The sequence below is a fragment of the Salvelinus alpinus genome, chromosome 17, assembly GCF_045679555.1.
Source record: "Salvelinus alpinus chromosome 17, SLU_Salpinus.1, whole genome shotgun sequence".
Taxonomy (NCBI): domain Eukaryota; kingdom Metazoa; phylum Chordata; class Actinopteri; order Salmoniformes; family Salmonidae; genus Salvelinus; species Salvelinus alpinus.
In genome coordinates, this window is record NC_092102.1 from 51,175,800 (window position 1) to 51,192,003 (window position 16,204).

At 40.8% G+C, this 16,204-nt stretch overlaps 1 protein-coding gene across 3 annotated transcripts in view; it reads right to left on the reverse strand.

Moving 5' to 3' along the window:
* Nucleotides 1-16,204, reverse strand: part of LOC139543144 (FYVE, RhoGEF and PH domain-containing protein 1-like) — a 181,076-nt gene that overhangs the window by 54,887 nt on the left and 109,985 nt on the right. For all 3 annotated transcript variants that reach the window (XM_071349371.1, XM_071349372.1, XM_071349373.1), the window contains 2 exons: nucleotides 9,502-9,640; nucleotides 4,817-4,875 (listed from right to left, as the gene is read on the reverse strand). In XM_071349371.1, the coding sequence (XP_071205472.1) occupies nucleotides 4,817-4,875; nucleotides 9,502-9,640 (198 nt within the window). The remainder of the gene's footprint in view (nucleotides 1-4,816; nucleotides 4,876-9,501; nucleotides 9,641-16,204) is intronic.

Below are 16,204 nucleotides of genomic sequence, written 5' to 3' on the forward strand. Positions count from 1 at the left end.
AATATACTGAAGGAGAACACTATACAGAATATACTGTTGAAGGAGAACACTATGCAGAATATACTGAAGGAGAACACTATGCAGAATATACTGTTGAAGGAGAACACTATGCAGAATATACTGAAGGAGAACACTATGCAGAATATACTGAAGGAGAACACTATACAGAATATACTGTTGAAGGAGAACACTATGCAGAATATACTGAAGGAGAACACTATACAGAATATACTGTTGAAGGAGAACACTATGCAGAATATACTGAAGGAGAACACTATACAGAATATACTGTTGAAGGAGAACACTATGCAGAATATACTGAAGGAGAACACTATACAGAATATACTGAAGGAGAACACTATACAGAATATACTGTTGAAGGAGAACACTATGCAGAATATACTGAAGGAGAACACTATACAGAATATACTGTTGAAGGAGAACACTATGCAGAATATACTGAAGGAGAACACTATGCAGAATATACTGAAGGAGAACACTATGCAGAATATACTGTTGAAGGAGAACACTATGCAGAATATACTGTTGAAGGAGAACACTATGCAGAATATACTGTTGAAGGAGAACACTATGCAGAATATACTGAAGGAGAACACTATACAGAATATACTGAAGGAGAACACTATGCAGAATATACTGAAGGAGAACATTATGCAGAATATACTGTTGAAGGAGAACACTATGCAGAATATACTGTTGAAGGAGAACACTATGCAGAATATACTGTTGAAGGAGAACATTATGCAGAATATACTGAAGGAGAACACTATGCAGAATATACTGTTGAAGGAGAACACTATGCAGAATATACTGAAGGAGAACACTATGCAGAATATACTGAAGGAGAACACTATGCAGAATATACTGAAGGAGAACACTATGCAGAATATACTGAAGGAGAACACTATACAGAATATACTGAAGGAGAACATTATGCAGAATATACTGAAGGAGAACACTATGCAGAATATACTGAAGGAGAACACTATGCAGAATATACTGAAGGAGAACACTATGCAGAATATACTGAAGGAGAACATTATGCAGAATATACTGAAGGAGAACACTATGCAGAATATACTGAAGGAGAACACTATGCAGAATGTGCCGCAGCTACAGTATTTGGTGAAAAACTATGTGTGTGTGTGTGTGTGTGTGTGTGTGTGTGTGTGTGTGTGTGTGTGTGTGTGTGTGTGTGTGTGTGTGTGAGGGCCAGTGATGCTGTTTGTTCCACCGCACCCACAATTGCTAATAACTCATCCCCAACCACCCGACTATATGAGACAAAGTGAATAACCCACCTGCACCCAACCACCCGACTATATGAGACAAAGTGAATAACCCACCTGCACCCAACCAGCCGACTATATGAGACAAAGTGAATAACCCACCTGCACCCAACCACCCGACTATATGAGACAAAGTGAATAACAGACCTGCACCCAACCACCCGACTATATGAGACAAAGTGAATAACCCACCTGCACCCAACCCTAACCCCTTTAAATATAGAACATATGCTGTAGGTTACAGTGAGAGACATCAGAATGATTTTTTTGCTTTTGCATATAATTTCCAACATTTTGGTAGGCTATTTGTGAGTCAACTTGTCTATAATTAGATCCATGCAGCTTCTCTTCTGTCATTACTTGTTTCCCTAGAAGACTAAATAAATCCCTGCTCACCAGAATGATGTCATAAATGGAAAGAATGAATGATGTCATAAATGGATAGAATGAATGATGTCATAAATGGATAGAATGAATGATGTTATAAATGGATAGAATGAATGATGTCATAAATGGATAGAATGAATGATGTTATAAATGGATAGAATGAATGATGTCGGTAAAGTTTGTCTTCTCTTTCCTCTTTTCATCTCTGCTTCTCGCGCGCATCACAAATGCTTAGGGACCGGGGAGGGGAAAAAATGACATCAATTTGACCGGTTTTAAGGAAATTAAAAGCTGTTACAATTACCGAAAAAATGTTTTTGATAAGATTTCATTTTGGTTTGGATGCATATTTGATGTGGTTGAAATGCTATCACCTTTTATGACACTGATAAAGATAGCACCTTTACAGACGGTCCCTAACTGTGGTTGAAATACTATCAGCTGTTATGATGCTGATAAAGATAGCACCTTTACAGACGGTCCCTAACTGTGATTGAAATATTATCAGCTGTTATGATGCTGATAAAGATAGCACCTTTACAGATGGTCCCTAACGGCGCATTCATTCTCTCAAGATGCTGAAAGAAAGAAATCATATTTCTCTCCTGTTCCCCAAGTCACAATGTGCATTTGGTGTATAATTCTACTGCATGAAATGCTTAAATCTGTTAATTATTTCTGAGTTAATTAGGCTATGTGACAGGTTATAAACCTACAGTTAATATTATATTAGCCTATGAGAGGTTATAAACCTATAGTTAATATTATATTAGACTATGTGACAGGTTATAAACCTACAGTTAATATTATATTAGACTCTATGAGAGGTTATAAACCTACAGTTAATATTATATTAGACTCTATGAGAGGTTATAAACCTACAGTTAATATTATATTAGACTCTATGAGAGGTTATAAACCTACAGTTAATATTATATTAGACTCTATGAGAGGTTATAAACCTACAGTTAATATTATATTAGACTATGTGACAGGTTATAAACCTACAGTTAATATTATATTAGACTCTATGAGAGGTTATAAACCTACAGTTAATATTATATTAGACTCTATGAGAGGTTATAAACCTACAGTTAATATTATATTAGACTCTATGAGAGGTTATAAACCTACAGTTAATATTATATTAGACTCTATGAGAGGTTATAAACCTACAGTTAATATTATATTAGACTCTATGAGAGGTTATAAACCTACAGTTAATATTATATTAGACTCTATGAGAGGTTATAAACCTATAGTTAATATTATATTAGACTCTATGAGAGGTTATAAACCTACAGTTAATATTATATTAGACTATATGAGAGGTTATAGACCTACAGGTAATATTATATTAGACTATGTGAGAGGTTATAGACCTACAGGTAATATTATATTAACATCAGACTACTGTTCTGGTCCTCTCTTCTATAACATTAGACTACTGTTCTGGTCCTCTCTTCTATAACATTAGACTACTGTTCTGGTCCTCTCTTCTATAACATCAGACTACTGTTCTGGTCCTCTCTTCTATAACATCAGACTACTGTTCTGGTCCTCTCTTCTATAACATCAGACTGCTGTTATGGTCCTCTCTTCTATAACATCAGACTACTGTTCTGGTCCTCTCTTCTATAACATTAGACTACTGTTCTGGTCCTCTCTTCTATAACATTAGACTACTGTTCTGGTCCTCTCTTCTATAACATTAGACTACTGTTCTGTTCCTCTCTTCTAGAACATTAGACCACATTGTCCTTTTTGCCTCAGTGGATCGATGTAAACTATTTCTGCTCAAGTTTCTAAAAGCATTTGGCGATTGACGTGTATTTGGAGCGTTACAGTTGAGCCCTAAAGCTTATAGGCTTAAGCTACGCGTTAACGCTATATAAACATAATGAAAGAAAAACCTCAATGTAGCATATCGTTTAGATATCAATTGCACAATAATTATACATCTATGGATTTTTAACGCACTCTTTATTCAACCCACCCGCCACCCAGACATATCAGAGAGGATTGTGGGTTATGAGCAGTGGCAACCCGTCATTCATGTTTTGAGCCTCGCCTGTTAAGCTAAAGAATAAAAAATCATATATATTTTATATATCATATATATATAAATCATTTATTTTGGCATTAATACGTGTCACATTCAGTTTGCAAACATTGTAAAACAAATCTTAGTTAGTAGTCATCATCATGAATCAAGTTGACAATCTACTGGCAAATCCTTTTCAATCCTTGTCATATGAAGAGAAATGATGAAGAGATATTATAGATAAAACGTATCGGTGCTCATCGGACATTGGACATAAACATTACACAAGTTGGAAATCGCAAATTCAACAATGAGTGGTTTGGAAGGAATCAGTGACTAACTGCAAAAGCATTGCAAAGCGTTCACTAGCCTGCTATTCAGTGGAGTGGGTGTTTGGTCCAAGTCTGGGTTTAAGGGTCTCTTTTCCAAGCTTAAAAGGATAAACATTCAACATTGGCCAGGCTGTCAATCCAGCATGACTTCTGCCACGTTCAAAACAACTGGAAATTCGGAACTGGGAAATGTCAGACTTCAGTGAGTTCAAGACAACTGGGAACTCTGAAAAAAAACGAGCTCCGACTGGGAAAATACGTTTTGAAACGTCATCCAACTCGGAATTCCAAGTCGGGAACTCGGGCCTCTTTCTCAAACTCCAACTTGAAGATCACTGATGTCATGATTTGACCTAGTTTGTACATCTCAATTGTCAGTAAAAAACACATTTGTTTAAGCAAGTCAGCTATGTTTTTTAAAAGGTAGTAAATGAGGCTGAATGAACTGTTTCGATGCCAGACAAGGCTCCGCTGAAAGCCAGGTTTAGCAGTAGTAAGGTGTTGGGACTCTGCTGTTGGGACAGCTTTATGTAGGCCCTAACAGTTTGTGGGCACCATTTGTCACCGCTATAGTACAATTAATGTATTGTTTACCTTTGTGTTGTGTTGTGCTGTGCTTTTGCCGGCATGCATTGACTTTTTGTTGTTGTTGAGTTTGCCCCACCAAGATTTACATGTTAAAATATATCGCCATTGGTTATGAATCTACCTACAGATCACTAGTGATCTGTGAAAGGACTCACCATCTTTCTGATGGCTGTGTTGGAGTGCTCTGCAGCTGTGGCGATCAACTCCAGAGATTCTGAAAAGACACAACAGAGACTTTGTTACGACAACAAAAAAACAGTTTTAAATACTAACTTGCTCCTTTGAGCGCATATTCCTGCATTCCCCTTGAATGTATTGGAAGTAATAATATATAAGATATATTTTTTGTATAATAATATATTTTATTTGTATAGCTCTTTTCATATCAAACTCAACTCTGGACCTCGAATTCAGTTCCACTTCTTTTTGTTTCAGTGTTTCATACTAATTAAACCAGTGACACCAGGTGTGTGGAATTAATTATCAGGTAAAACAGAAAACCAACAAGCTCCGCACCTCATAGGGTAAGAGTTGAAAACTCCTGGCATTGCGAGTCTCAGAGTGGTTCACAATAGGACGACGACATATAGTTAGAAAGAGAGCCTGTCAAGGCAAGTAGTGTCCATCTGCCAAAAAGTGTCTCCCCTTGCATTATAATGGGATTCAATGAACTCTAGCTTTCGTTGATAGAGCTGTTGCTAGAACTTGCAAAATTCTGACTACGGATTACGTAATGAACCAAAGCGCCCGTTGCTATGTTGGTTGCTTGGGCTCTATTTTACCTTGTAGCGGTCGCGGAGGACGGAGGATGCAGGCAGTTCTAGTTCACCTCATAACAGCTCGCTTGGTTATGCACAAATTTATTACCTCAGAATCGCTCTCCAAGGACGGTGTTTTTGACGGTGACTACCTGCTGATTCATACTGACTGAAAAGAGAACACTCTTTCTTTACCCTGTATTTGTCTTTATATAAGAAAATATTGTTAAATAGGAATAAAAAAATTAATCTGTTTTTAGATTGATTTTAGATTGACATTGCTAGCCCTTACAAAAATGAATTTGTTGCGGCGAACTTCCTGCAGGTTTGTGACAAATTCTCTGTAAACTAAATAGTGTACCACAAAATATTTCCAGAAGTTTGCAAACGTTGCTACTAGTGTTGAATCTGCTGCAAACCTTTGGCAACAATAATTTGTATTGCCACTAGTGGCAGTTTTTTTCTGGTAGACAATTCTCTCAAGATTTGATTCTGTGGCAAACCTGTGGAAACAAGTTCAAGACCAGTAACCATTGATGACCAATCAGGGGGATTAGAAACATTAGAACATGGAAAGCATGCTATTTTCTCCTGCCACCAGTATGTGAAGTCCACCAGAATAATTGCAAGTATTCTAGTGCGACTGAGTGGCTGACGAGTGGAAAACGGTGTATGTTATTTAGTAAGTAACAAATGTTATGAATTTAGAATTGAATGGTCATTCAGGGTCAAATAGGTTGTCCTATCATAATTAGGTAGCTAGATAACGTTAGCTAGGGTTTTCTGTGCTAATATCTCTGGCTGTGCTAACCTTAGCCTCGCGACCATGCTAGTAACGCTAGCGTACGGAATCTAACTAAATGCATGGCTTTTATCGACGTTTGGCTAGCTAGCTAACTATGTCAGAGGTTGAGACCTCTCATTGTTTGGATTTGAAAATCCAACCATTGCAATAGAAGTGGGCGGGGCTCATGGGCTGTGTGTGTATTTTTTTATATATTTTTTATTTTAACTAGGCAAGTCAGTTAAGAACAAATTCTTATTTACAATGACGGCCTACACTGGCCAAACCCGGACGACTCTGGGCCAATTGTGTCCCATTAGCATTGGAATGAGATACTCATGACTCATCCATCCATTGATCTATTAATTCACAGGAACACATCAACCGGAGGGCTGTTCTTCCTCCTGCCATTCTCACACTACATACAGTACAAGACCAGATACCATTATTGTTCAATGGGGGGAAAAAAATACATTCTCTCAACAGCCTTACTGCGGGGGATTCTGTTCCTGGATAGAGACATAAAAAGCTCTCTAAGGTCAGGGCGTGACAGACGGAGGCCAAGAGACAAGACGACCACCATCTTGGATCAAAATTCAAGCCCCTCTTTAGAAAATGGCTGCCTGTAGAGGACAAGTGAAAAACTAGCTTCAGCACCTTGTGTCTCCTGATTCGGCCTCTTCTCTCCTCATCCTCTAACTCTTTTGCTCCTCTCCCTCCAGACGATATTCTGCATCTCATTTTTTATTTAATATTTTATTTTATTTAACTAGGCAAGTCAGTTAAGAACAAATTCTTATTTTCAATGACGTCCTACCGGGGAACAGTGGGTTAAACTGCCTTGTTCAGGGGAAAGAACGACGCACGTCTGATTGCCCAACAATCTGCCCACTCATCCCATCCCTCCCTTCTCCATCTCTGGAGGCCTCCTTCCATTTCTCACCTCTCTCATCAACCCCTCTGACATCATTCCTTAGAGGTATCCTTTCTTTTCTGTCTTCCATTAACATTACTCTATTTTTTATTTTTTTATTTTTTACATATCTGATCTATCTGTAACCTGTGTGTTTGCTTGTTTACATCTCTGTCTCCTACCCTTCTACCCTTTAACTCCTGTTCTCCAGGACCTAGGGGGTTCTGCCCAACACCAGACGTGGATCCACCTGTTGTCCTCTATTATCTGTTCTCCAGGACCTAGGGGGTTCTGCCCAACACCAGACGTGGATCCACCTGTTGTCCTCTATTACCTGTTCTCCAGGACCTAGGAGGTTCTGCCTAACACCCAGACGTGGATCCACCTGTTGTCTTCCATTACCAACCACCCTCCAACTTTTCATTACATCATCTTCAGCTACTGTTATTGTCATGTTGTCATTATCTGTTAAGAAAGTTTTCTTGCTTCATCATACTGTGCACATCATATGTGAGATAAACAGATTAACTAAAAACACGAGCACTGCCAACACTCAGAACAAAGAGAGCAGCAGTGTCTGGACTTCGCCGTCTCCCTCTTCGAGTCCCCCTTCCGAGACTAGCTGCCTGTTGAGAACAAGTGACAGGCAGAACCTCCCACCCACACAGCATCCACCTCTCCTCTCTATTCCACACACCAGAATGCAGTATTTCAGTCTGATTGCCATGTGAGTGTACAAAAAAATGTGTGAAAATAAATGAATGACACACCCAGACCACAAAAATCTTAAATATTGCCAGGTTGGTTTTCACAGCTGTTTCACAAGGAGCTCATTGTTGTAAATTGTAACATATCCCTTGATGGTATTTGTTAGTTCAACATGGTTCATTATTGTATCCTAGGACCTACAATACGTACATATATATTCAACCACAAGGGGGTGCTAATGAGCTATGGGAGATAGATTTTTTTTAAATAATCATAACAGAGAACTACTGAAATAATATTATTTCATTGTAGACAAGACAAGAGGGATGTATTTTAATTTTTTATTCAACCTTTATTTAACTAGGCAAGTCAGACGCTCAAAATAAAAACATGACAGCCTGACTAGCCAGTGTATATCAAATGGATTTGCAGACGAATGGAGTGTAAATTAGCTGACTTTCTGATCTGTAAGGTAAGTAACTTTAAACGTGTTAAGCAGATGACACGTCTTCTTTGCTATTTCCGAAACGTAGCAACGTTTGAAGACGTGGATTTCATGTTGTTGAAATGTTAAAGGTGCGATATGCAGAAATTGCTCTGTCATTTCCTGGTTGCTAAAATTTCTAATAATTTTTGTTTATGTGACAAAACAAGCAATTCATAGTGTAGAGAATCATTGTACAATCTAAACGGCTGTAAAATATATTTTCAATAACCGTACATTTTGTATTTACAGCTGTTTGTTGTACAAAACCAAAAGTAAAAGACGCAAAACAGAAACTTAAAGAACGGGAAGCATAGAAATAGCCCACCTAGAACAGATCTACCACTTCTTAGACATGCTTTCAATGAGAATGACAGATCTATAACTCACATTTCTATGTGAATTCAGTCGGGTCTCCCAAAAAGTTATATATTGCAAGGTACTCAAAAGTACTGTGGTTTGAAGTAATGTTTTAATCTTATTAGCTAAACAAAGCTCATTTAAACAGTGAAATTGTCATGGAAATCAGCTTTGTTTACATAGCGGTGATGAAAATAACGTCATTTTGGCTGTAATGATCTCCAAAATTCAACGCATTAGGTCATCACACCGTTGATATGGTGTTGTGATGCAGGGGGACATATTGATGGGCTTTCTCTATTTTAAAGTAGTTCCATTTCTTCTTCTACTACTTCTATGAGTTGATAAACAAACTGAAATGGTGCATACTGCCCCCGGAGGGTGTTGTCTGAACAGGTATAAAGACAAGGTTGGTGCTTACTGCCCCCTGGAGGGTGTTGTCTGAACAGGTATAAAGACAAAGTTGGTGATTTACTTCCCCCTGGAGGGTGTTGTCTGAACAGGTATAAAGACAAGGTTGGTGATTTACTGCCCCCTGGAGTTATGGAATGTTTAAAGAGTAGTTTAATTCATTGGCTGACCCTTTCTCCTGACCTGGATGGAATTTTGTGATTCTTCATTAACTCAGGTCCCACCCAGTTGACTACTAGTCAAAGCCCTCAATGGAGTTTCATCCAGAGCTGTCCTTCTAACAGTCTACAGCAGAACAAACTGCACAAACAACACTGAAATGAGACACAATGTGAAGGGCGTGTGTGTGAGTATAGCGGTGTGAAGGGTGTGTGTGTGTGTGTATAGCAGTGCATGACGCAGGGCTGGGTTCAAACACTCACTCTGTGCGTCCTTAAAGTCATCATGGTCGCCAGGGAGACGGTGCAGGTAGTCTTTCAACAGCAGCTCGTAGCGAGGGATCCTCTGAACCGGCTCCAACATGTGGTGCTGTAGGGTCAGGTTACCACAGCGCTCCTCTCTCTGAAGACACACACACAGAGAGACACACAGAGACACACACACAGAGACGCACACACCACACAGGAAGCTGTTGAGCGTGGAAAACCCAGCAGTGTTGCAGTTCTCGACACAAACCGGTGCGTCTGGCACCTAACTACCAATAAGCTGTTCAAAGGCATTTTACTATTTTGTCTTGCCCATTCACCCTCTGTATGGCACACAATCAATGTCTCAATTGTCTCAAGGCACAACAAAATCCTTCTTTAACCTGTGTACTCCTCTTCATCTACGCCAGGGGTTCCTCAACTGGCAGCCTGTGTTCCTCAACTGGCAGCCTTATACGGCCCCAGAAAGTATTCAGACCCCTTGACTTTTTCCAAATTTTGTTACGTTACATCCTCATTCTAAAATGGACTCAATTAAGAAAGGGAGAAGGGCATTGACAGTGGATATCAGAGCAAAAAAACAAGCCATGAGGGTTGAAAGGAATTGTCCCCAAAAAATTCAGCATTGAAGGTCCCCGAGAACACAGTGGCCTCCATCATTCTTAAATGGAAGAAGTTTGGAACCACCAAGACTCTTCCTAGAGCTGGCCGACTGGCCAAACTGAGCAATCGGGGGAGAAGGGCCTTGGTCAGGGAGGTGACCAAGAACCCGATGGTCACTCTGACAGAGCTCCAGAGTTCCTCTGTGGAGATGGGAGAAACTTCCAGAAGGACAACCATCCATGCAGCACTCCACCAATCAGACCTTTATGATAACGGCGAGACGGAAGTCACTCCTCAGTAAAAGGCACACGACAGCTCGTTTGCCAAAATGAGAAGTTGGATGAGAAACAAGATTCTCTGGTCTGATGAAACCAAGATTGAACTCTTTGGCCTGAATTCCAAGCGTCACATCTGGAGGAAACCTGTCACCATCCTTACGGTGAAGCATGGTGGTGGCAGCATCATGCTGTGGGGATGTTTTTCAGGGACAGGGAGACTAGTCAGGATCAAGGGAAAGATGAACTGAGCAAAGTACAGAGAGATCCTTGATGAAAACCTGCTCCAGAGTGTTCAGGACCTCAGACTGGGACAAAGGTTCACCTTCCAACAGGACAACGACCCTAAGCACACAGCCAAGACAACACAGGAGTGGCTTTGGGACAAGTCTCTGAATATCCTTGAGTGGCCCAGCCAGAGCCCGGACTTGAACCCGATCTAACGTCTCTGGAGAGACCTGAAAATAGCTGTTCAGCGACACTCCCCATCCAACTTGACAGAGCTTGAGAGGATCTGCAGAGAAGAATTGGAGAAACTCCCCAAATACAGGTGTGACAAGCTTGTAGCTTCATACCCATGAAGACTCGAGACTGTAATCGCTGCCAAAGGTCTTAACCTGTTGGGGATGGGGGCGCTGTTTAGACTATTTATGCTAACTTGGCTAATTTTTGAAACGGCTTCCCACAAAATCCTTGATCGTACAATATGCATATTATTATTATTATTGGATAGAAAACAGTCTATAGTTTCTATAGGAGTTGAAATTTTGTCTCTAAGTGGAACAGAGCCCATTCTACAGCAATTTCCCTGACATGGAGTCAGATTTGAGAAATGTTGGCCACTCTTCTGAACTCAGTTAAAAGGGCACTGTCATTGCTATGACTATACGGACACTTCTTACGTCTTCCCCTGGATGCCTTTACGTGATGACGATTCCAATGGGGTCGATTGCGCGTTCACAGGCCCTATAAATTAAAAAACCCTGTAGCTAGCAAGTCTTTCCTTGCTGCGTAACGCGCGTGCTGGACACCGACCCGCTCCTGTTCCAAGCGTTAGTTTAGCCTGTTATATTTCTCCGGTCATCTTTTCACTCGTTATAGGAGTTAAAAACATCATAAGGTAGTTAATTTAAAGCGTTTTATAGCAATTTATATCCGTTTAGTGCGATTTTGGGACATTTATTTTTGCAACGATGTGAAAAGTTGGGCACGCTTTTCAGTTCATCCCGAACGCAGTTGACATTTCCACATGGCAAGAGGACAGCTTTCCACCAAAAGACGATTTCTCCCAAGAAAGGATCCTTTGCCCAAGATACTGATGGAAGAACAGCTCAAGGTAGGACATTTTTATTATGATAAATCGTGTTTCTGTCGAAACATTTTAGTGGCTTCGGACGCCATGTTTTTTGACGTAGCTTCGCTTGGCGCAAACTGTATTGAAAAGTAAGGATAAATTAAAAAATGTAATAACGCAATTGTATTAAGAATTAAATTGTCTATCAATCCCTGTCCACCCTATATTTTTTAGTCACGTTTATGAGTATTTATGTATAAGAGTAGATCACTGTCTAAGTGGCGCAAGGACTTTTTCTTTACCAGCTTGTCTACATTTCACATTGTCTAACCATGATTTTGGTGGCTAAATATAAACATTTTCGATCAAACTGTATATGCATGTTGTAATGTGATGTTACAGGAGTGTCATCGGAAGAATTCTGAGAAGGTTAGTGAAAAAATTAATATCTTTTGGCGATGTTGACTTTTATCGCTCACTTTGGCTAGAATCAATGCTGGGCTGCTAATTGCTATGTGCTAAGCTAATATAACGATTTATTGTGTTTTCGCTGTAAGACACTTAGAAAATCTGAAATATTGTCTGTATTCACAGGATCTGTGTCTTTCGATTCGTGTATGCTGTGTATTTTTACGAAATGTTTGATGATTAGTAGTTAGGTAAACACGTTGCTCATTGTAATTATTCTAGTCCATTTGTGACGGTGGGTGCAATTGTAAACTATGCCATCTACCTGAAATATGCACTTTTTTCTAACAAAACCTATCCCATACCATAAATATGTTATCAGACTGTCATCTAATGAGTTTTTTTGTTGGTTAGGGGCTATAAATATCTTAGTTTAGCCGAATTGGTGATGGCTACTGGTGTTGGTGGACAAATAAAAGATGGTGGATTATGCTAATGTATTTTTAGGTAATAGATGTACATCTTTACATATTGTGTCTTCCCTGTAAAACATTTTAAAAATCGGACATGTTGACTGGATTCACAAGATCTGTGTCTTTCATTAGCTGTATTGGACTTTAATGTGTGAAAGTTAAATATTTAAAAAAAATATTGTTTTTGAATTTCGCGGCACTGGTTTTTCAGTGGGGGTGGGGGGGGAGTGCCGCTAGCGGCACTCTCATCCTAGACAGGTTAACAAAGTACTGAGTACAGGGTCTGAATACGTATGTATTATTTCAGGTATTATTATTTATTTCCGTTCCTGTAAAAAACAATTATAACCTGTTTTTGCTTTGTCATTATGCCACCATAGACTATATATCAGCTACAGAGGAGCCACCATAGACTATATATCAGCTACAGAGGAGTCACCATAGACTATATATCAGCTACAGAGGAGTCACCATAGACTATATATCAACTACAGAGGAGTCCCTAATAGACTATATACCAGCTACAGAGGAGTCACCGTAGACTATATACCAGCTACAGAGGAGTCACCGTAGACTATATATCAGCTACAGAGGAGTCACCATAGACTATATATCAGCCACAAAAGAGTCACCATAGACTATATATCAGCTACAGAGGAGTCACCATAGACTATATATCATCTACAGAGGAGCCACCATAGAATATATAACAGCTACAGAGGAGTCACCATAGACTATATATCAGCTACAGAAGCGTCACCATAGACTATACATCAGCTACAGAGGAGTCACCATAGACTATATATCAGCTACAGAGGAGCCACCATAGACTATATACCAGCTACAGAGGAGTCACCATAGTCAATATATCAGCTACAGAGGAGTCCCTAATATACTATATACCAGCTACAGAGGAGTCCCCGTAGACTAGATACCAGCTACAGAGGAGCCACCATAGACTATATATCAGCTACAGAGGAGTCACCATAGACTATATATCAGCTACAAAGGAGTCACCATAGACTATATATCAGCTACAGAGGAGTCACCATAGACTATATACAGAGGAGTCACCGTAGACTATATATCAGCTACAGAGGAGCCACCATAGACTATATATCAACTACAGAGGAGTCCCTAATAGACTATATACCAGCTACAGCTACAGAGGAGCCCCCCCCCCCCTTAAAAGAGTTAGATACACTATTGTAAAGTGGTTGTTCCACTGGATATCATAAGGTGAATGCACCAATTTGTAAGTCGCTCTGGATAAGAGCGTCTGCTAAATGACTTAAATGTAAATGTAAATCAGCTACAGAGGAGTCACCATAGACTATATATCAGCTACAGAGGAGTCACCATAGACTATATACAGAGGAGTCACCGTAGACTGTATATCAACTACAGAGGAGCCACCATAGACTGTATATCAGCTACAGAGGAGTCACCATAGTCAATAAATCATCTTATATATCTATGGGAGCCACAAGCTCCGAAACACAGCAGCGTATAGTACAAGGCTGCTGGTGGTTCAAATCAGATTGATCAGGTCTGTAACCATGTTAATATTCAGTAAGAGTAAGCTCTGAGCAGAGTGTTTGAAGTAGAAGAGATCCTCTGTCTGCTAGGTCATTAGTATTCTACTGGCTGCTCTTTTCCAACAACATGACTGGCTCCCAGTCCCACCACCTAGCTACCAGTCAAATTAACCTGACTGGCTCCAACCACCTAGCTACCAGTCATATTAACCTGACTGGCTCCCAGTCCCACCACCTAGTTACCAGTCATATTAACCTGACTGGCTCCCACCACCTAGTTACCAGTCATATTAACCTGACTGGCTCCAACCACCTAGTTACCAGTCATATTAACCTGACTGGCTCCCAGTCCCACCACCTAGCTACCAGTCATATTAACCTGACTGGCTCCCAGTCCCACCACCTAGTTACCAGTCATATTAACCTGACTGGCTCCCAGTCCCACCACCTAGTTACCAGTCATATTAACCTGACTGGCTCCAACCACCTAGCTACCAGTCATATTAACCTGACTGGCTCTCAGTCCCACCACCTAGCTACCAGTCATATTAACCTGACTGTCTCCCACCACCTAGCTACCAGTCATATTAACCTGACTGGCTCTCAGTCCCACCACCTAGTTACCAGTCATATTAACCTGACTGGCTCCAACCACCTAGTTACCAGTCATATTAACCTGACTGGCTCCAACCACCTAGCTACCAGTCATATTAACCTGACTGGCTCCCAGTCCCACCACCTAGTTACCAGTCATATTAACCTGACTGGCTCCAACCACCTAGTTACCAGTCATATTAACCTGACTGGCTCCCAGTCCCACCACCTAGTTACCAGTCATATTAACCTGACTGGCTCCAACCACCTAGTTACCAGTCATATTAACCTGACTGGCTCCAACCACCTAGTTACCAGTCATATTAACCTGACTGGCTCCCAGTCCCACCACCTAGTTACCAGTCATATTAACCTGACTGGCTCCAACCACCTAGCTACCAGTCATATTAACCTGACTGGCTCCAACCACCTAGTTACCAGTCATATTAACCTGACTGGCTACAACCACCTAGTTACCAGTCATATTAACCTGACTGGCTCCCAGTCCCACCACCTAGTTACCAGTCATATTAACCTGACTGGCTCCAACCACCTAGCTACCAGTCATATTAACCTGACTGGCTCTCAGTCCCACCACCTAGTTACCAGTCATATTAACCTGACTGGCTCTCAGTCCCACCACCTAGTTACCAGTCATATTAACCTGACTGGCTCCAACCACCTAGTTACCAGTCATATTAACCTGACTGGCTCCAACCACCTAGCTACCAGTCATATTAACCTGACTGGCTCCAACCACCTAGTTACCAGTCATATTAACCTGACTGGCTCCCAGTCCCACCACCTAGTTTCCAGTCATATTAACCTGACTGGCTCCCAGTCCCACCACCTAGTTACCAGTCATATTAACCTGACTGGCTCCCACTCCCACCACCTAGTTACCAGTCATATTAACCTGACTGGCTCCCAGTCCCACCACCTAGTTACCAGTCATATTAACCTGACTGGCTCCCAGTCCAACCACCTAGCTACCAGTCATATAAACCTGACTGGCTCCCAGTCCCACCACCTAGTTACCAGTCATATTAACCTGACTGGCTCCAACCACCTAGTTACTCGTCATATTAACCTGACTGGCTCCAACCACCTAGTTACCAGTCATATTAACCTGACTGGCTCCAACCACCTAGTTACCAGTCATATTAACCTGACTGGCTCCAACCACCTAGTTACCAGTCATATTAACCTGACTGGCTCCAACCACCTAGCTACCAGTCATATTAACCTGACTGGCTCCCAGTCCCACCACCTAGTTACCAGTCATATTAACCTGACTGGCTCCAACCACCTAGTTACCAGTCATATTAACCTGACTGGCTCCCAGTCCCACCACCTAGCTACCAGTCATATTAACCTGACTGGCTCCCAGTCCAACCACCTAGTTACCAGTCATATTAACCTGGCTGGCTCCCAGTCCCACCACCTAGTTACCAGTCATATTAACCTGACTGGCTCCAACCAACTAGTTACCAGTCATATTAACCTGACTGGCTC